This window comes from Hermetia illucens, chromosome 4, assembly GCF_905115235.1.
Source record: "Hermetia illucens chromosome 4, iHerIll2.2.curated.20191125, whole genome shotgun sequence".
In the NCBI taxonomy this organism is placed as follows: domain Eukaryota; kingdom Metazoa; phylum Arthropoda; class Insecta; order Diptera; family Stratiomyidae; genus Hermetia; species Hermetia illucens.
The window spans coordinates 102,044,595-102,065,656 of NC_051852.1; the positions used below are offsets into that span (position 1 = coordinate 102,044,595).

The 21,062-nt window shown below is 41.2% G+C and overlaps 1 protein-coding gene across 5 annotated transcripts in view; it reads left to right on the forward strand.

Annotated features, from left to right (window-relative positions):
* Positions 1-21,062, forward strand: part of LOC119654374 (RNA polymerase II elongation factor Ell) — a 224,997-nt gene that overhangs the window by 7,711 nt on the left and 196,224 nt on the right. For 3 of the 5 annotated variants that reach the window (XM_038059727.1, XM_038059730.1, XM_038059732.1), the window contains exon 2: positions 12,768-14,068. In XM_038059727.1, the coding sequence (XP_037915655.1) occupies positions 13,943-14,068 (126 nt within the window). In that variant the 5' untranslated portion in view covers positions 12,768-13,942. Of the gene's footprint in view, positions 1-10,625; positions 11,606-12,767; positions 14,069-21,062 lie in introns of those variants that run through there. The other 2 variants (XM_038059729.1, XM_038059728.1) reach the window with 2 other exon arrangements.

Sequence of the window (21,062 nt, forward strand, 5' to 3'; positions counted from 1 at the left end):
AATACTTTGAACATATTATTACGTGAAATTGCGAGATTTCTATACTCGAAAGAATTATTGTTACATAAACGTCGATATTTTCGGAATCGAAATTATTATTTCAAGCTTCTCGTTATTCCCTCTTCTAAAAGCACCCATTATTATCGCCGATTTCTTTCTCTGTGTTACATAGTCCACTGACAGAAGTCCTTTATGTAACTTACACTCAACTTTTTATTCCCCACTCTATTGATTATCAATTAAAATTGTCTCTGACTTTAACGTATTTATAACACAATCATTTCGAAAGGTTGTTCATGCTAGATTGAATGTGATGTGGAATTCAGGCATTTATCCTCATGGAAATATTTGAGTTTGGAAAACCTTACTGACTAAAACTTAATCAATATAAATAGTCGGGAAACAAATGTTAATAATCTGATCAAGCTCTAATACATTAATATTAGGTGAGGTGGCACAAACTTGAGTAAAAAGAATCAAATTGAAGGATGGCATTTCATCATGATCTTTTTCGTGAGAGTATAAAAGGCGTCGGTAATTTTCGTGTTATCGTGAAGACTGTCCTACCGATGTGCCTCTAAGATGGTGCTCAATGCGAACTCTCTAAAATTCTCGAGAAGGAATTTGATATTGAAGGACATGCTGTCAAAGAAATTATTTAGCGAGTTAATCTGTCAGGCTCGAGTGCCCTGACACTCACATCAAAGTAAGCCCCGGCCTACACAACAGATTGGGCTTCATTATGGGTGTATACTTTAAGTAAACCAATAGCCCTCAAGTGCATATCGCAATCCTACAGCATCAGAACAAGAGGAAATAAATCAAGGACTCATTCTCCGAAACAACACAACCAAAAATTTGAAAAAATCAAGGTAACCTCTGGTTATAAAACCCCCTTTAAGTTCACCCTAGAACCATACAATTTTGCAGTAATAGAAATATGAAGCACAATACTAGGAAGTTTGATGGAAATCCCACTTTTATTAGCAAAGCTATAGTCGGTCAAAGTTGCCTATTCAAGTAAATAGTCAGACATACTCAATGCATACACACGACAAGCAATGTACGGATGGAGATATTTTCCTCCAAATCTTTTTAGCATCCGGTTTGTTTTAATTGTAGTGAAATAAATTGAGACATTTTGTGTTAGTGACAACACTAGGTCTCTAAAAAATGGATGGTTTTTCGGAAATCCAAACAAAGGGGAATATTCCACAAAAACAGAGATATCGATCTGACTTTTGTTCACAAACAGATACAGCTTTACAAAGTAGTTGTAGAGGCATTTTACAAATCCGATTTACAATTTATTTTAAAAATTCCCGCGCAAAGAAAAGCAACATGAAATGGAAAATAAAATGTCAAGATTTTTTGTACCTCTATCAGATTTTTATACCTGAGAAAAAATCACTTATCTCAATACATTAGACATAATGTAATGAGGCATGACCTTGCTTGTCGTACCGATGTGAGAGGTCTGATTCGATAAATTTTCCATGACTCAATACCCCGTATCATGTTCTATGAATATGGTTACTCAAATGTTCGTCCGAAATTCACCAATGGTGTTGGATTTGTTGGCATGAATCCGAGATGTAACATAGCTCAACGGAAAATAATCGAATGGTGCTTGAATTAAACGACTATGCTAACCCGTTTCGAAGGCTTTTCCTCCTTGATCCACCGAATTTTTCGATAGAGTTTGTCCAGCTCAAATCTATGATTATAATAGTGACTAGACACCACCCAGTGTAAGGATTTGGTTTATTTAAGCTGCGATTGAACTGGAAGTAGGGTTCTTCCAAGAAGATTATTTTGAGATAGAAATCAGTACGTTTTCATTCTATCTGTTAATTGGCGATGCAAACAGTGGTCATCCTGTTTGAGTTCTTGGGCTCTAGTAGTCAAGGTGCAACCGGAAGATGCGCTACTCGGACATCCTGAACAACTTTACCCTATTGCAGATGGTTTGGGGAAAAGAGCATAATTTCCGGTAACTGTGACTTAAACGGAAGCTGCACTCACTACACTACTTTCAGTGCTTAGTCGCGCCCCTCTCATGCACCATAAATTCACTTTCCAATTGAACAATAGTTCGACAGATAACAAACTCGGGTCTTCAAATTCGAAAAAAAATCGGCTTTCGATAGAAAATGTAGATATTTAGTTGTCATTATCTGTCTTATCTCCATTCATAATACGGTTTCCACTACTAGCGGCTAGTGTAAAGGAGGAAAAAACCCTTCCGTCTGGATGCTTCCGAATACACCTTGTTTTATCGTCTTGCGACTTTAAGAATCAGAAAATTCTTTCGATATCCATGAACTCCTTCTCAATTTTTGCCATCAGATCTTTTAGTGTTGTCACCGTGAATTCGTCTTTCTAATAGGCGTTCTACCTACAGTAAAACAGTCACTTCGGAATATAAATGTTCCTGACGAACCAATATCCGAGAGGATTTCCCAGAAAATAAATGCTTTTACGTCCCACTAGATGGTTGTAATTAAAACATTGTCAAACAAACAATATTTCCCCTCTTCTCAGTCCAAGGCAAGTGTACCCTACGAGAAAACTCATAACATCAAAATCCGATTTTGGTTCATTTCAATATTGGTAAGTTAAGCCAAATGGCTCTGGATCTGAAAAGAGAAGCAAATCGAGTCGAACTGAGGATAAACAACAACGAAACCAAGGTTCCCATTCTGCCGGGTCATCACAATCTCTCTGTTTACATTAATGGGCAGAGTATCGAAGTCGTCGATTAAGCGTTAGTTTCTGCCGACGGTAACATCGACCTGGATGCCGCTCGTCGTACTAGATCTGCCTTCACTGCCCTGTCTAAAATCTGGAAATGCTAGGTTCAAGTGACGCGGTTTAAATAAGCCCTCATGATTGTATGATTCTTAAAAAAATCAAGGATAAAATTCCAAATTAAATTTTAAAAAGATATTTATAAGATCTACCCTACTTCGATTTTGTTGTAAGTTCTGTTCCTTAAGAAAGCATTAAAAACATGTTGGTTATGTCGACGTATTCTTTATATACAGTCCCAGGACGTCCGGAAGCTACATACTAGATTACCAATCAAACCGTTACTCATGCATCAGTGAAGGTTCTTTGGTATTGTAGAGAGAACAGAGAGGAAAAACAAGGCTGACGGTTAAACGTAAACGAGTGACAGAGTTTTCAGTGAATAACATCACGCACATAGCATTACCTCATTTTAAGTGCCCATTTTTTCTTATTACACCATGGTGTATCGAGTTTTATTTAGAGGAGCTTTGTTCAACGGGTGAATTGATAACAGAAAATAGTTCCAGAACCCCAGGAGCGGAGCAGAAAAGCAGTTGCGTCACTATCGCTCAAGAAGGCGCCAATGAGAAAGAAAGGATGATAAACTGAATCGAAAACTTTTAAAAAGTTAGTAAACTCTAGAAAAATTGGTAACAGTCGAACACTTTGGCTAAAACATATGCCGTTCTTTTAGAATATACCCAAGGCAAGCCAAAAGGTAGTCATTTATTTACATGCCCCTCGATAATCTTGGAGATAGTAATACGAGCCCCTTTTCACTTATCTGGTGAGATATCTAAAGAAAGAGGAGGGGAAATAGATTTTATATTTCTTAGGAAAGCGATTTGAAAAGCCATCGAGACCACTGCAGTCACTAAAATCGACAATGTTGGTAAGAAATTTGACAATGAACGTATTCAAAAGAGGAATGGTAGATGGTAGGCTGAGGCAGTATCAATTGTATCGAGAGAGGAGTGGAGCGAAGAGAAAGCTGCAAAAACTGATGAAAACTGGTCACGGCCAAGCCCCCAAGCTGATTGATGAGAATTAGATATAAAATCCGAGAATTTAATATTAGCAAGAGGAAAGGGAAGTAGGAATATGGGACCATATCCCACCGCTCTGGTTAATAGATATTGAAAATATGTATCTAAAACTAAAAAGTTCGCTCGATCTTCAGCACTTCTTAAACGAGAAACAGTTTTCTGCACATAGGGTGTCAAGGATTTCGACAGTCAACCAAATAGGATCTTTTTATTTTTCTTCGCCATTTGTACTGCTCACAAGCAAGGTCGATTCGGTTTGGTTCTTTCAAATGTCTGATTTGGATACAATTGCGAGGGTTTTATATCCCCATCCAGCGTATCAAGCCATCGTTGTTTCGGCCACTTACCATCGACTTCAATGTTCAGATCAATCTTGTCGAATGAATTCACGTTAGCACGAATTACGTAACCATGCCATCGAAGACTCGTCTCTCCCAATTTTTCCACGATCGGTGCAACTCCATATCGATTGCGGATATCCTCATTTCAGATGTGATCAAAAAGGTGTCACGCCGCTAGTCCAACGGAACATCTTCGTCTTCATTACCGCAACTTTCAGAACCATAGAGAGCGACAGGACAGACGGCACTGCGGAAAATTTTAGATTTGAGACATTCATTGATACGTCGATCACAAAGAACACCACTTCATTCAGGTTGCGTTAATGCGTGAAGCAATTTCATAATACAGTTCTCCATTGGCTGATCGCATTGACTCGAGATATTTATCAATTTTAAAATAAGCGGGGTCACTAAGAGATAAAACAAGGCAATCGCTCGGAATATTGTTAAAAACTAAATCCAGAATTTGGTCGCTGTAATTGCGATAGATTTCGAAATGGAAGCCCTACAGAAATTCATAAACGTTGTGAAAAGAAGCTCTATATTTAGGAAGGAAGGATTAATGGAAGAAAAGTTGAAGTCTCCATAGAGATTGAAGGCAGACCAAGATAAAATATCTCGGTCAACATTGGATAGCGGATCAACAAACTTTTTGCGAAGAAAATAAGAAGAGAAGAGCATGTAAAGTAGAAATAAAATACAATGAACGGGATATAATTCAGGAGTGAAGAGCGAGCTTTGAGAGGTTCGTAGGGACGGGCGCTCAAACAGACACCAGGGATGATAAGTATAAGTTGCTTGACAACAATTAAGACTCCCCACCCCATTGAGTTGAATGACGAGGGCCTTGGTCGAGATGGTTGCCCCTCTCGATCTCGTTGCTGTAAGTAGTTAATGCGACATCACTACTCAATGCTGTTGCTAGTGGCTCAATGTTTAGCCCATAGTCTGAACTGGCCACAGATTCAGACAACACATGAACATTTTCTGAGTATAAAAGTGGGCACCAACTGCAAAGATTTGCCGAACCCAAGGTCTATTTTGACGTACTAAGAGGAACAGATTTTATGAGCCTTTCAAAGATCTTTACTTAGGTGCTTAGTGCAAGTTTGAACCAACTTATCTTTTGCTGATTTTGAAACGAGGTAGCTAGCGATGGTTTCACGCTAACTACAAAATCTGTGAGCCGGTAGTGCATGAGTATACCTCCTACTCTTTGACGAAAGGCACTATACCGCGGAATAATAAAGTGATATTGTTGATTTCCCGCCTGGCCATATTGGGTTCGAGTTGAGATGCATATGAGCTTTATTTTTCTCTGAAGAGAGGTAAGGCGAACTCCATAGAACCTCCTTACGATCCTGTTGATTCTTTATATTTAATTTGGCCGATGTGTTCGCCATTATATGGGGTGCTAATCAAGGTGCCTGCAGCTCCTTTATCGTCATATAAAAGCGTCCTCCTTTGACAAACAATAAATCTGCGCATTGGAAATTTAGGTCGCCAACTTCCTTACCAGTAACCGATGGTTTATGGTTGTCGTATATAAATGTCTTACTATCATACAATTAATCAAAGGGATGGGTAGTAACCTTTTTACAGTTAAGCAAACTGTTATGAGAAACTTCTTGAAGAAGTCCTGACATTATTCTTGGGAGATATGAGATTCATATATTTCAGGCTCTAAAAGAATAGTCGCTTTTCTCGATATCAAGTGTGTCATCGCTTCGTCTATTGTGAAGTTGTGTCTTGAGTTGCCGACAGATATTCCTAACCATTTTCTGTGACTCCTCCAAGTCAGTGTCTTGCTATTATTTCTCTTCTACTGTGGCATAAATTGCAACGATTCTTAACTAATTTTCGATCAAATTTGACATTATACCTTTATCGATTCCCCAGTAAATTATATGTTAATATCTTCCTAGGTGTTGGCTTAATATTTTGTCGAATCAGATTGACAACAGCCTTGAAAAAGTTAGTGCAGTTGCTCTTATATGTCTTTTAATCTTTAAGATACACATGTCAGAAAAATTACGTGGAATACACATGGAGGCTCCAACTACTTTAAGCAACTCCCATTAATTTAAATCTAAACAAAAAACAAACGGTTTGCGTTACGGATTCTCGTGAATGATCCGCTTCTCATCACCAGTTATCATCCTTTTCAAAAAGGGTCTTTTTCTTAACGTTTCAAAAACATATTGCAGATACTAATACACGCCGTCAATGAGTTTCTTTGAATTCATGAGGGAATTAGGTCCCTGAGCTTGTTTACATATCTTTAGGTACTAGTAAACACTTTTTTCAATCTTTCAGGGTGTCCTTCCTTCAACTATCTCAATACATCGATCGCGGTATCTAAACTGCGCTATCTTCATCAGCAGAATTTGCTCAGCGCTTTCGAGGTTTCCTCATCGGTCTTTTCACGTCTCTCCTCTTCTCTTTTAGGTAATCGAATGTCGTCCATACGTGGAACGTGGCCAACCCATTACAACTTCCGATCTTTGATTATTTTTTAGACTTTAGGGTCTATAAATAGTTTATAAAGCTCATGGTTGTATCTAATTCGCCATTGGTCGTCATCTAGTTTAGCTACTCGGAAGTTTGCATTAAGTTTCACATTCGTAGCATAGCGCAGGTCTTATCATTGTTTTGTATACTCGAAGCTTAGCTTAGCTGTCGAGGTTTATAAAAATTTCCTTTGCTGATATGAATGATCGCCCAAAGATGTTTACATCGTCTGCATATGCGACGATTTTGCAGGACTTGCCTGATTGAACAGTAGAGGTGCCAGCCTTCTTGTGTTAATGCTATATTCATCTCATACGCATTTGTCAGGCTATTATTAATTCTGACATGCATTATGTGGAAAATTGTCATTCTTAAGTTTTTATCACCTGTTTGATCATAAACAGCTAGTCAATTGTCAATCTTCCAGCCCGAAAAAACTAACTAACTAACTTTCGTGAAGATTTTACAGGACGTACAAAATAGCGAGATGCCCTGTGTAATTTTCACATGTCAACTTACCACCTTTTTTGTGAGTAAGGCATATCACACTTTTTGACCATTCTTGCGGAGTCGGTTCTTGGATGGAGAGAATCCAATCATGTATAGCAATCGTGGTCCATGTACCGCCTTATTTGATGTGTTCGGCGAGGATGTTATCTATGCCTGGCGCCTTATTCATTTTTTGACATTTGATTGCTAACTCTATTTCTTTCAATGTTGCCGGTTCTACGTTCTTATTATGATTCCTATAGGTTCTGGAGATTGTCGTGTGCGAGGATTTGAAAAGTTCTTCGAAATAAGACATTTGTCGTATGCTTCACTTTTGTCCTCAATGAATGGTCCTTTTTTTCTTCTACAAAAGTTAGTTTTGGATTGACATCCACGCCTCAGGCCCTTCACTATTCCGTAGGCTTGTTTTGTGTTGCTGATCGCAAAGTTGCGGTCAATTTTCTTTAATTCTAATTTATTATATTCTTATTTTATTAGCTGCTAACCGAAGATTTTCGTAATTTTCCCTCTTCATCCTTGTGTTTCGCTATATATGTTGTCTATATGCCTCATTTTTCTTGTCAAGCACTTCCTGGCATTCATCATCAAACCAATAATTTCTCTGGCGCCGGGATTCACATCCAAGCACTTCATGCCTTGTTGTTTTGATAGCGCGTCAGGTGTCTTTTTAGATTCAGGGGAATCGTTTTTCCAGTTTTGCCTTTTAAATCAGTTTTAAATTTTCTAACCACAAACCTTTGGAGTGGTTTGCTTTTATTCCGCGGGTCTCTGAAATTTGACACCTGTAGACGCTTTTTACTATGCAGTGATCAGAATCGCAGTTTTGCTCCTTGATGCGATCTCATATCGAGAATGCTGGATGATTGTCTTTTGGTAGTGAGAACCTGGTTCAAGGTAATGCCATTTGTGGACGACTATGCCCCTTTGTGGATGTGCTTGTGTGAGAAGCATATCGATTTTATATTTAAATTTTTGATACTCACAAAGGCAATGAGGCATTGATGTTTTCATTTGATATATCATGGAGATTATACCTTCCGGTCATTCCGCGATGTATCTCCTTGTTCCCATCCGCTAGAACCCTGAGATTGCTTTTGCTGGTCTGTTGGAGTAGGTTTTTGACTGTACCAGATTTGTTAATGATCTAACATTCCAGGATCAAAAACCGTTGTCATTCATTCGTTTTTCATGGTATCAATCCTGTCTGAGGCTATTCATCCTGCCTCTGTGCATGTCATCCATTATAGATCCTTCATCCGCAATATTATAAATATGCTCCCGTGGTGTGATCCCCTCACCATAATTGTGATTATTAGCAACTGAAGCTGTGCAGATTTACTCGATTCCTAACCTCTAAAAAGAGCATTCTCTACTCGCCATGTCCTGATCATCTGGTTTTCCTTAACCTAGTATCTCTAAAATCTCGATGAGCCCAGAATGTTACGTGACTACAACCGTTTGTAGTTTGGTCCTCTAGCTTCATCCCTAGCCACCCCCAAAATTGAATTATTGACACTTTGTATTTTTTTGTTTTTTTCTGTTTTTTACATGTACATAGAAGTGATTGGAGTATTCTCCGTTTATTGTTGATCAATCAAATCAACACTAGGCTGTCATACAGAAGGTCGCGGTTCAAATCTCACTGGTGGCAGTGGGATTTGTATCGTAAATTAACGTCGGATACCAGTCGACTCAGCTGTGAATGAGTACCTGAGTCAAATCAGGGTAATAATCTCGGGCGAGCGCAATGCTTGACCACATTGCCTCCTACAGGCTATTCTGTAGTGTACCGTTACGGTCTTGAATGAAGTGCTCTAACACACTTCAAGACCCTGATCCAATATGGATTGTTGCGCCAACGATTATTATTATTATTAAACAAATAAATAAACTAAGCGGGGCGTCGGCCTCCACTTTTCACTTTTCCGATCATGCGTTTTTCTTACTGAGGGTAGTACTAAGTACTTTGCGCTGAACTCTCCTTCATTACTTGGGCTTGGGACGAGCATGTTATTTCGTGAACATTCGTTTGGTTTACTGTCAAAATTTGATTCTCATCGATCTTGGTGGGCCCGTTCTGATCGAGGAGCATTTGTAATATTGAAGTGACAGCGCGGAATTTCTTAAACCAGTTTTGGTGCTCACATTTTTTTGGAGCATTGCCTTCGTGAGCTTCACGCAACTTTTCATAAACAATCCTTTAGGGAGGTGAAGTATTAAAATATGGCAAAAATGCAATTCGGTCTCCCATTTCTAACTTGTTTTAAAATCTTTGATGCTCAATTAAATTCCTCAACTTTTTCTAAGGAAGCTTTAGCCGTCAGCTGCCAGCAATCATATGACAAACAAACTATACCAACACCATCTGTTGCCAAAAAAGATCCAATCACTTTTTACTCAACCCAATACAAACCATCACCACAGCAAGAGCTGCCAATAAGAAATCTTTTCCTTATGTATTTCTCACCATTTCCACTGTCCCATCAACTGCGCCATTCACTGTACGAGAAACCACTTTGTTTTTGCCAAATAATTTGACACACATACCATCGCTGCCCGCCTGACTGAGGTTGCGACCAAAGCAACAGTTTCGCACAAAAGTTTCCTTGAACCAACACTCGACGGCCGCATGGTGTTTTGCGGTGGTGTGCGAACGATTTCCAATTGCACACTCGTCCCGTCTCGGTCGCACTCGCGGCCGAAGAAGTAACAAGTTTTACTCGTTTTCGTCGATGCGCGCTCTGCAATTGGTCGCAACAATCGTTTGTCAGCGATTCGTTATCGCACGAGCCAACCCGACGGTAGTTGGTCGCTAGATCATGGGGAGCATGGGCTCCCATGCACTCGTCGGAGACGGGTTGCCGTGTTTGAAGGGGTTTGGAATGAGGAAGTGATTGTTGGTCGGAAAAATTGTTTTCTCGAAGGATTTGTCTGGAAAAAAGCTCTTTGAGAGAAGGATTAGTGTTCAATAGTAGAGCTTTGTAATTATCATCAGTTATAGATACTTAGTGGGGAATATTCTGCTTCTAAAAGATGTTGATAAGGAAAACTGATTTAAACCTTTATTTCTAAGGAAAATTACTGAATGTTATATATCCTTCTCCTTAAGAAGCGACTGCAAGGATACTTTTTTGGTTGGCAAATGTGGTGGGAACTTCATCTCAAATGATTTGACGATGATTATGCACACAAAAACTCACATTTCATGCTACAATCTCCTGCCCTTCGTTATTCAAAGTCATCACTCCGGCAACCCAGCACGCCGATCAGCTTTTGTAATCGAATCAGCCACGAATTCAACAGCCCGCGGCAAAATCGAGCCGAGGCCATTTGCATGGTCCAACAACGAACGATTTCTTTTCTTCGGCATATCTTCGCACGTTTCATGGCTGGCTTGTGGCTGATATCGTCACGGAAAAGGCAAAGTGTCAGCGCGAGGCAGTGTGGCAGCTGAGCGGCAGGTAGTAGAGAGTACGAGTAGAGGCAGATTGTGTGGCGCGACACTGTCACTGGCACGGCACCACATACGGAACGGATTCAAGACATTTTTTTTGTTATTTCTGTATATTCTCCATCAAATTCCTCCTCCGTCTTGGTCGCGTTTCGCCCCCGGGTTTATTGCCGTTTTGTGGAAATTCAGTTTGTCGGTGGTGTCGTGAAAATTCTGCACGAGTGTGTGGAAAAATCGCGTGGCAGTTCGTGAATACGGGAAAAGTAAGGAAACGTCTGGAATTTCCCGTGCACATTTTCTATCCTCTCTCTGGACTATCTCGAGGAACCCCTGGCTTGCGTGCACTCGTTGCTCCTTGGGGGATCTCTTCTTGAACTACCTCTGAACCTCGCTACTCTGCAAATTCTCTTCTCGCGTGAAATTCCTCCACCATTCCCTGCACACTGCGGGGGTTGAGGCACTCACTCTCGTTTTCCCCGTGCACGTTCGGCTCATCCCCGCTTGAAATCGGTACACGGGTATTAGGTTCGTCCGCCTAAAGTCTCGCCGTTACCGCATGGTTTCAAGTTAATCCTGTTCTGCTGCTTTGGATCCGAATCCTTGAACGTTCCGTGGAGGGGGAGATATACCAATTTGAGTTACTATTGACGATCTTGCAGCAATCGTTTGTCTTCCTGCAGTAAACTTTTTCCTTGCCCTTTTCCGTAAGTGCCAGCCTCACTACTCCTGCTGTCGAGCTTGTTTTCGTGCCAAAAATTGCCTTAATTCGTGAATTTACTCGTGGGGCAGTGAATTGCGTTCGGTATCTGTTAACTCCGTCTTGCAGTCGTGGAGTGTACGCGTGTGTATGTATGCGAGTTTGACACATATCGTCGACTCGTGCCATTTGACAGCTGCGGGTAAGACGGGAACCTGTGTATCCGCGCTGCTTGGCCCCTTGTATTGGCGGGTAGGTAAGCGTTTTCCCGAATTTACGTAAATCAAGTCTTAGACTGTCTTTTGCGGGTGAGAAGAGGTTTTCCAGTTTCCTACGCGAATTGCGTAGCTTCGTAAGGTTTTGTTTTTGTATTCGTGGTTGGCATTTAAGCAGACGATGGTGCTAGATTGGGACTGGGACTAGTGAAAGGAATTCGTCCTTCAAACGTGAGGCGCGCGTAAAACTTGTCTTTGGCGGAAACTAGCCTGGCGACTGTTTAGCTGACTGTGCAGTGGCTTCGCGGTCAGGACTGTAATTACGACTTGTGACTCCACAGGGTGTAAAGTGTGGAATTTGTTTACAGACTGAAGAAACCTGCATATCCCATCGAGACGTCTGTGGGTGCTTTTCGGCTAGGTGAGGGCGAAGAGGTGTCTGCGAAACCATGGCTTAGAAGCCGCACAGTTTCTTACTTTGACAGAACGTGGCAAAAGATAAAGCAAACTCGTTTGTAGCTCGCCACTAACGTAATTCGTACGCACACAGCCGAGAATCGTTGATTTCTTGTGTTTTGATTGGGGACGTGACACTCAGGTGGTGACGTCTGACGTATGGCGGCTCTCGTAACTTGCTCCCGGCGTGCCGCATCCCACTTCGCCTATGGGAGTCCAGCTGATAACCACATTCAATTCCTCCTGCAGCAACCAACCGAAAACTCCATAATTGCCATGTAAAAGATGTCAGAAAATTTTGCCATAATTAAAGGCAACCTTCGCATATGATCCGCTCTCGAATTGACGTAATTCGCCCCGTATCTGCTCAGTACACGTCGCGTTTGCTGGTGTGCGGCTGGTTGCGGTGGGACAGGTTTCGAGTATCAGCACCGCCAGTTTTCATCTGGGAAGGGGAATCGCTCGCCGAGAGGGGACTCACGCAAAAAATTACCAGCGACGACAACACTACCGCGAACCCCCCGGCCGCAATCGTCTATCGGGTATGACTGGTCGTGTGCCGGAACGAAATAGCCGTATCGCGGACATGCGCACGCCAGACAGAGACCGCATTACGCGCTGCAACTGACACTACGTCGGCTCCGACGACAGACGATAAGGGAAAATCACTTCAAACTCGCATCATGTGTCGATTTGTTAATAATAATTTTTCTCTGGTCCACTAAAAAAATTGTTTTTAATTTTAAGGTTGTGCGGTCGTGCTCGGATCTGCGTGCGTTTTGAAGCAAATGAGGAGGCCCGAGCCGTGAGCGGAGAGCAGCCAGTGCTGAACGAAAACAAACGTGAAAAGTGAGTGGAAAGTCGCAGCCAGGACCGCAGATTTTTGGAAATTCTGTCGCCTGAGTCCGAATCGTGGGGCGAGAAGTGTTTCGTGCCGCGAGAACAGCCCAAAAGGCCGCGGGAAGTCGAGAAAGTCCCGGGCGCAAGGAGTGTGTGCCTGCGACCCAGCGCGAGTGCTAATCAGATTCTGAGGACGTTCCGCTGTTTACCCGAGGATTCGGGAAGTGAGTGGGCCCGGCAAGAGTTTCCGCGCCCGCAACCGCGCGGAGCAGCTCCGAGTGAGCTATTTGTGTCCTGAAACGCCTGCCGTGCAGTTGTCCGGCCGCCAGCCAGAGCCCCGAGCGTGGCCGTTCCCCGGACGCCAGCAACCACCGACCGTCCATTGAGCGGTGTCCGGCCGCCCCGATCCACCTCCTTGAGGGCATCCATCCATCCTGTCCGGTCCGGTCACCAGGAGTTGGGGGACGTCATCTCTGTCGCCTCCGAAACTCGTTCGTTCCATTTCTGCGAGTGAATGCAGTGAAAAGAATTCCAGCCAAACCGTCTCGTCCGCCCCGACCGAGCAGCAGCGGAAGCGCCAGCAGCCGAGAACCGTTGCCGCTGCATCGTCCCGTTCGGATTTCAGAAAGTTTCGCTCGTCCACGGGAAAGAAGTTTGGGATCCGACGAATTTGAAATTCGCTGGCAGTTCCGTGATTTGTTGGCTTTTGACAGTCGATTTCGTCCGATGCGAATGAAACGTCAGTGAAGTGCGCGTCGTAGTAGTAGTAATATAGCGGTGGCAAGCGCGTGCAGCATACGTGCGACAGAAAGAGCAAGAAAGCAGTGTGTGGTGTGTTTGACGTGTGCGCGCGAATTTGAATGGGTTAGTGAAGAGTCTCGTTTCGGGTGGCGCGCGCGTGTGGTGGTGTGAATTGAGCAAAGTATTGCAATTGCGACGGGTTGCCATTTGCAAAATTCTCTCTTTTCGTTTCGTTTGAAATATTATCATTTATTTTTTTGTCGGCGCCCGTATTTCGTGTATAAATTCTCCATCGTGTGTTTATTGCGTCGACAAGGTGGTGGGCAAGTGTTTGTGTCAAAATGGCCGCCTTATGTACTGGCAATTATGGATTGACGCAAAATTGCATAGATACCAGCAAGGAATACTTCTTCGTGAAATTAACAGATTCAGCATTGCGAGCGGTCGAGGAGTATCAGAAAAATCAGGTAAGTGACAAGTCAAAAAGTGCGTGACATGCCCCAAATGAAAATCTGGGAAATTCCCGAAGTCTCTCGATGACGAGAGTGGGCAGCAACAATATGCCTACGTATGCTATTTTAGGTAGCAGCTTGTTGATATCATTAGCAACAGATTACCATTACCCGAGTTCTCACGGGAACATTATGGGTTGGGAGGAATTGGATCCCAAGCTCTTTCCTTGTTAGCGAAGTCATTGCATCATTGATTTCCAGCAAATCGATTGATGCAAAATACGGATTAGTTAGGTAAATGCTCAGATAGCGTTTTGTCTTCATACTTCAAAGGAAGCGCCACAATTGGGTTACGTGAAATTCGCCTCAACATCTGGAATTAATCCTGGCATAGATGAATGAATCAATAACTGGGAACTCTCATCCAGTTCTGTTTGTAGGAAGAAGGACATTGAAGAAATGCGACTCCCCAGATTCGAAATGCTCTCCGTTTTCAGAATAAGCATTTTAATCAAATTAATTAAATATTTTGGTATAAACACGAATTTCCTCCTGCGGACCCTACTCTTGTAATTTGTGACAGTACGTGGTTATCCCGTTTGATGTGGAAATTGTGAAGACAAAAATCACATTGCCAAGGGCTGCGATATCACCTCAAATCCATATTGTTCGAAGGAAAACATGGTTTACATTAGCCACATTGGCTTTGATATTAATTAAGGGTTATCTGGAGAGAAAAAATAATATTAACTCGCGCCAAGTCGCTCAGGATTTGCATTCTCAGATCACATCTGAAGTGAATCCTTGTTATGATACATTGATTACGGATTAGTGTAGCCGGAACATTAGGTAGTTGATTGCATAATGGATGTGGTATGACCTAACAACCAACCCAGGAGAGTTGACTGGCGCTGACATCCGTTAGCGCTGCGGTGGTATATACCATATTTTAGCAATTTTGATGAGTCAAGAAAATATTTTCCGTTATCTTGCCAGGCCCATTAGCTCCATACTCGGAATATCATACCAAAGAGACTTCACTACAGACCAATTAGCAATAGATCTGATTTTCTTCCTACGGGAAACGATGGAAAAACTGTTCGAATATGGCCATCAGTTATACTATTTTCTCATTGACTTCAAGGCAGCATATAATTGCAGTCAGGGTAAAACTGTAGACCCCCATGCGAGAATTCGATGTCCCGGTCAAATTGAAAGTGCTGATTAGGCTAACCCTGACCTCTGTGCGAGGCCAAATAAATGCTGCAGAATCACTCTCGAGGCCATTCAACCCCATCTTCTTTAACCTGGTCCTGGATAAAATGATGTGCTCCACTCCAAGTACATCCAACTACTGGGCTATGCGAAATATATGTTGGCAACATCAGTACCAAAAGCCAGAGAAATAACATTAAATCAATGGTCAAATGAGAACAATGAAGATACTAGATTACAACTTTGAGAACGTTGATAATTTCTCCTATCTAGAGTCGAAAATCACAACCGATAACAGCTACGATGATGAAATCCGCGCACAGTTGTTGGCTACCAACAGGGCCTATTTCAGTTTGCATGGTTTTTCGTTCGAAACGTCTTACCATAGGATCAAAGCTCTTACTGTACAAGATAATTCCTCGGAAACCTGGGTTCTCAGCAAGAAAAATTGCGAATTCTTGGCTACGTTTTTGAAAAGAATCTTTGGTCCCCTGCATGGGGATAGACGACCTCGTAGCCTATATAATAACGAAATTTATTAGCGAGACCACGACCGTCTGGTTGTCTATAAAATTCTACTCAGTAGGTTGCAGTGTCACTTAATCCATATGGCTGAGGATGGTCCAGTTCAGAAAGTCTATAAGGGCAAAGTCAATGGACTTTCATTAACGGACCCTCTTTCCTCGGAAAAGTGTAATCTGCTTCTTTTGCAACTGCCCCTTCTGCCGGCTAGCATGACTTACCTTAAATTTCGTGAACTGCATGGTAAATATAGTTGCCAGTTCTGTCGATTGGTTGTTGGATGCAATGGTATCCACTGCTCGTCCTTAAACAAGAAATTCACCAAGGCCTTTGTGATCAATGAAACCAAATTCATTCATTCAATTCGGATGCTTTTTGCTGACAGTTAACGTCTCACATGTAGTCTGTCCACCTGTCGCCTTCATTAAGCCCGGCATCCACGTTTAGTTCGGCCTGTCAGTTACGCCTCAAGAGTCCGCATTTGACCAGTGGCCGTAGCGTAGATGGGATACGGTTGGTCTGTCAGTTTGACTGTTCAGCCGGCCGGTGATCCAATGAAAAATAATTCGGCCAATCGACTAGCCATGTTTGTTTAGGCTGTAAGCGAGGATCTTATGTTAGTTTAGGCTGTGAGTGAGTATTTTATAGGCATCTTTATCGCTGGTGAACATTTTTGATAAATGTTCACCCCCTTCCATGTCCAGAGTTGAACTAATTATATTACGGCTTGCCGGTATGTGGATGGTATATTTGGTTCAACTGACAGCTGGGCGCATTGCTTCCTCTTTCGGCGTAAAAGACAGACCAAAAAGAACATGGACGACGGGCTTTAAAACCACCATCTACGATCAGTTAGGCTTGAATAGTCCGCAGTTGATCGGCGGCTGGAACGTGGATAGGATCAGCTGGCCTGTAAGTTTGTATTGTTCACGTGACCGGTGATCGAAAAACGATTCGGCCACCCGAAAGAAGATAATGGAACCCGGTACGTGGGTGATGATTCCGCTTGGTTTGCCAGTATGCGGATGGCGCTTTCAGTTCAGTTGTCGGCCGGGTGCATTGCGACCTCTTCTGGCGTAAATGATAGGCCGAATTGAAAGTAGATAGCGGTCTTTAGATTAATCGAATAGAGGCGAAATGTACGTTTCGACACTTGTTTATTACTGACCAATGTTTGAATATTTTTTTTTTCTACCGAAAGTGCCGATAGTCGTTCACTTTCTTTTCTTATCCTTCACATTTCCTACTTCTGAACAAACCCATTTTTGCACGATTTCCTTGTGGGTGTAGTATTTTAGAAATGAGGCCGTTACTGTAACCGAATTTCATCATTTCATCCTCTGAATTTCTACTCGTCTTTGGATTCAGGTGTTCACTATTGCTGTCATTCTCGAGTATAGCTTTCGTACTTTCAAGATTTATCGAATTTATGCTGTTTTACAGAACAATGGCAATGATGCTTACCTGAATATGCAGTGTTAACTTCGAACTGACGATATATTATTAAGGAAATGTACGTTTTTATTCTCTGGTAGAGCATGCCTGGAGGTTATAAAAAAGTACCTAAGTCATGGCATACCTGTATATTCGCTTAGAGAATATACAGATATGCCATTGAGAATTGAGATTTTCCTATTTGCCCTCGGAGATTTTTCCACAATGGTCATTCCTGTGGCGTTTCCATTGAAATTGATTACCTTTCTATCAGGCAAAGGTTAACAGACATAAGAAACATTACAGAGAATCGCAAGGATTTTCTTGGCACATTCATTCATGTATTTTTTTTACTTCAAAGTCAAGAAGCGTTTGCGCTACCCTATACCCTAACAGAAAATCTAATTCCTGATGGAATCGAGGCGAATAAATGCGCTGGTAGATACTCAAATGAACAAACGAATCTACTCTGAAGGTAGAGCTTTGCAAACGATCGTAGATTGTAAAATTTGACTAGCGGTCTCTTGTAGGGGTTTCATCCAAGTACCTATCGAAACGCGCTTGCTTGCCTACTTGTCAAGCTCGAGAAGGTGTGTTAGGTTCTTGATTCTTTGGCCGGATGTTACGGTTGAGGAGGAAGCGAAGAAGCGATCTGGGTTACATCCTCTTTGATACTCCTTTTAAGCCTCAGATTTTGTTGAAACGTGCCCTATGGAGTTTTCCCCCTGCCTTGGCTTCGCACAGAGTTAGCAAGTTTAGAATTCTTCAAAAATTGGTTCTTTTTCGCATAAATTTTTTCGAAGGAGTAATTGTCTTCCAATATTTAGTGGTATTTTTGATTTGTCCCGTTCAAAAATTGTCATTCTTGTAGCGCATTGATTTTAGACTACTGTCCTGAGGTATATGGGTAGAATTGAAGGAAACACTAATCTCAAAGCAGACTGATGCTAGTTTCATTGCCACGAGTGTTTATATTTCAAAACTAAAATCTAGAATTGTTAACTTCCTTAAATAGCCATGCCCCCTAAGTCTGTTATTTTTTTTAGGAAATTAGAAGCAAGGAAGATATTAGAATCGTTATTTGCGGTCCCTCAACTCAACTTAAGTTTTTCTGAAGAATAATTCGAATGCCATCCAGCGTTCAGGTCTTGCTTATATATTGTAAATTTTGGTATTTTGTCCCTGGTTTTTTTTATGTGGTGAGAAGCTGACGCTTAATCATTTCGGCCATCGCTTTTTCGCAGAACCGAGAATCAACATTTATAGTATGTATTACTATAAATGGTATCTCAATTTCCCATTCTCCTAGGAATATTTGATCAAATTTTGATTTTTCTTGATACGCGACCAAAGGTTTGATTTGGTAACATGCAAACCGAAGTAATCCTTTGTAAGAGAGGTTTTTCAAGAATTCATCGTTGACTCTCTTTAAGGAAATTTGTGCTGGCTACGGCCGATATATCCAAAATGATAAGGGGAATTCTTCACAAGGAGTTGAAACCAGACTTTATAAACCAAAGCTTGGAAAAGTATTAGGTTTTTCATTTACTAATATGGATGACAAGCAGGAATTTGTATTACACTTATATTTTGGATTGGCAGATCTTAGCATCTTTTTGCATTAGGATAGGCTTTGTTGGCACTAAAGTTCCTTTGTTCATCTGTCACTTTTTCAATGTTAGCTTTTGTGAGCGCTCCTGATATTGGCTGCTGGTATAATTTTTTTGTCATCTATAACTTCTGGAATGCATCACCGAATGACTTTCTATTTTGGGTTGACATTCTTGTTTCATATGCTACTCTCTTAATGATGCAGTTCATTTGCCTCCGCATGAGCCAGTTTTGTCGTTTTTTGTATAAGGTTATGTTTTTACAACGATCCAACATTTCGGGGCAATTTCTTTATTTTGAAGTCCTATGACACTACACCGGATAATTGGATAACGCTGGTTATTCCTATTGGGTGATTTCCGAAATTTATATTTCTCTTTATTGCGCAATGGTCGATGTTGCAGTTTTCAAAGCAGTATGATCATGCCAAAAAATATTAGAGGTAGCTGGTTTTCAATAAAAGCATGATATATTTTCCCGAACGTTTCCCCCATCGGAGGAGGCCCAGATGTTATTGCGGATTTCCCGATAAGGGTGACATGTAGATGAGGCGGAAGTTATCGAAAACCTGTCTGACTGAGTTCAAGCATGGTTCGTGGAAAATCATGGTACCGAGCTAGACTCCGGTTTACTGATTTCAACAAATTTCCTGAAAACACCGATGACGATGATATCGTAGCTACAAATCTGATTTGAATTTCGCATATGGTGCTATTTTATGAACCACTTTGAGCAAATACGGCACTAATTTAAATACATCTTAGTGTTTAAATAAATATCATCTGCTCATCAACGTTCAATGTTATGAGCTAAATCGGCTCTGGGATATCCACCTCGGGTACGTTAGTGGTCCACTAGGATTACCAACAAAAACCTTGAACCTGGCAAACTTTGAAACTACTACTACTACTGCAAAGGTATACAAAATTCAGTAATGGAAGCAGGAAAACCCAGAATTTCACTAAGTGCGCTTTCGTCGATTAATCATGCATCCATATTCTACAGACTAAAACTTATAGTATGTAACCTCAAATTACCTTAAATGAATTTCGTCTTAAACAGGAAGATGCGTTTTGAATGATATGGGACGAAATTGGAATTCAAAACCATACCCATGAGTTGGTAAATCCTCGTTTGCCAACCGGGAATATCTTCCATATCCATTCATAACGTTGACTTTCAGGAACTCTTCTAGAAGTTTACAATTTGACTTTCTTAGATTCATCATAAAAAGGCTACCATGCCCACAAGTGGATCGATTTTAATATCTTAACTAGTAATAGCCTTCCTTCACTCATCACAATTTACGCTCGTTTTGATTGGTTTTTCTTACATCCTTAAATTCCTGTAAAATGTCGATAAAAGTGATGTTGAAGAATATTGATAATTTTGCAAGGACAGGCTTTATTTTAGACTTCACGGAAATCTCGACCAACGACGAGAAAGATTGTAATATCTACTTGACTTGCTAACCACAGAGGATCCCCGTCCTTTTTTCGTTTGCTCGATATTAGTTATCCAGTTGTCGTCATCTTCGTCTTTACTTCAGCTCTCCAGGCATTAAGCCTGATTTAATCCTGACTGAAAGTATTTGTTTGATTTTTTTTTTAAATTTAATTTTGCGAAATATCTTTCAGTTCATTATTTTTCTAGTTCTATTAATCCTCAACTTATTGTTACAAATATTTATTTACAATAAATTTCATTTCACTTGTTATTGTTAGTGTGCTATCGCTGGCATTATCGGAAACTAGATAATCGCCTAAGACATATGGTAGTCGGGCATATGTTTGCGATCTAGGGGCCTCATCTCCCGCGCAAGAAAGGATTTTATGTAGCACTACCTTGTGTGAATGGTCGGTAATATGTGACGAGTCGTGACATAATTGATATTGCCAACAGTTGGGGTGTCAACGACCAGCTGGCCTGGTGATCATCCCCGAATTCCTAGTGAGGTGTGTTTAGTTGACCAGAAAAAAAAATCGAAAATTCCAAAAGATAAAAAAAAGGTGGATAGAATCAGTAGAAGCGAGATAGAAATTCTTTGCTAAGAAAAGGGGAAATTAATATAATTTTCGACTGTTAAAAAACAATATCTTTCAAAAATGTAAAAGACCCAAGTGAAATTAAGAGATACTGTCAGCTGAAGCTAGTGTAGATGAGTTCTTTACGACTAATAAGTGGCGCGCAGCTTTAGGGCTAATAGTTTATCCAGTCGTTGAAATAA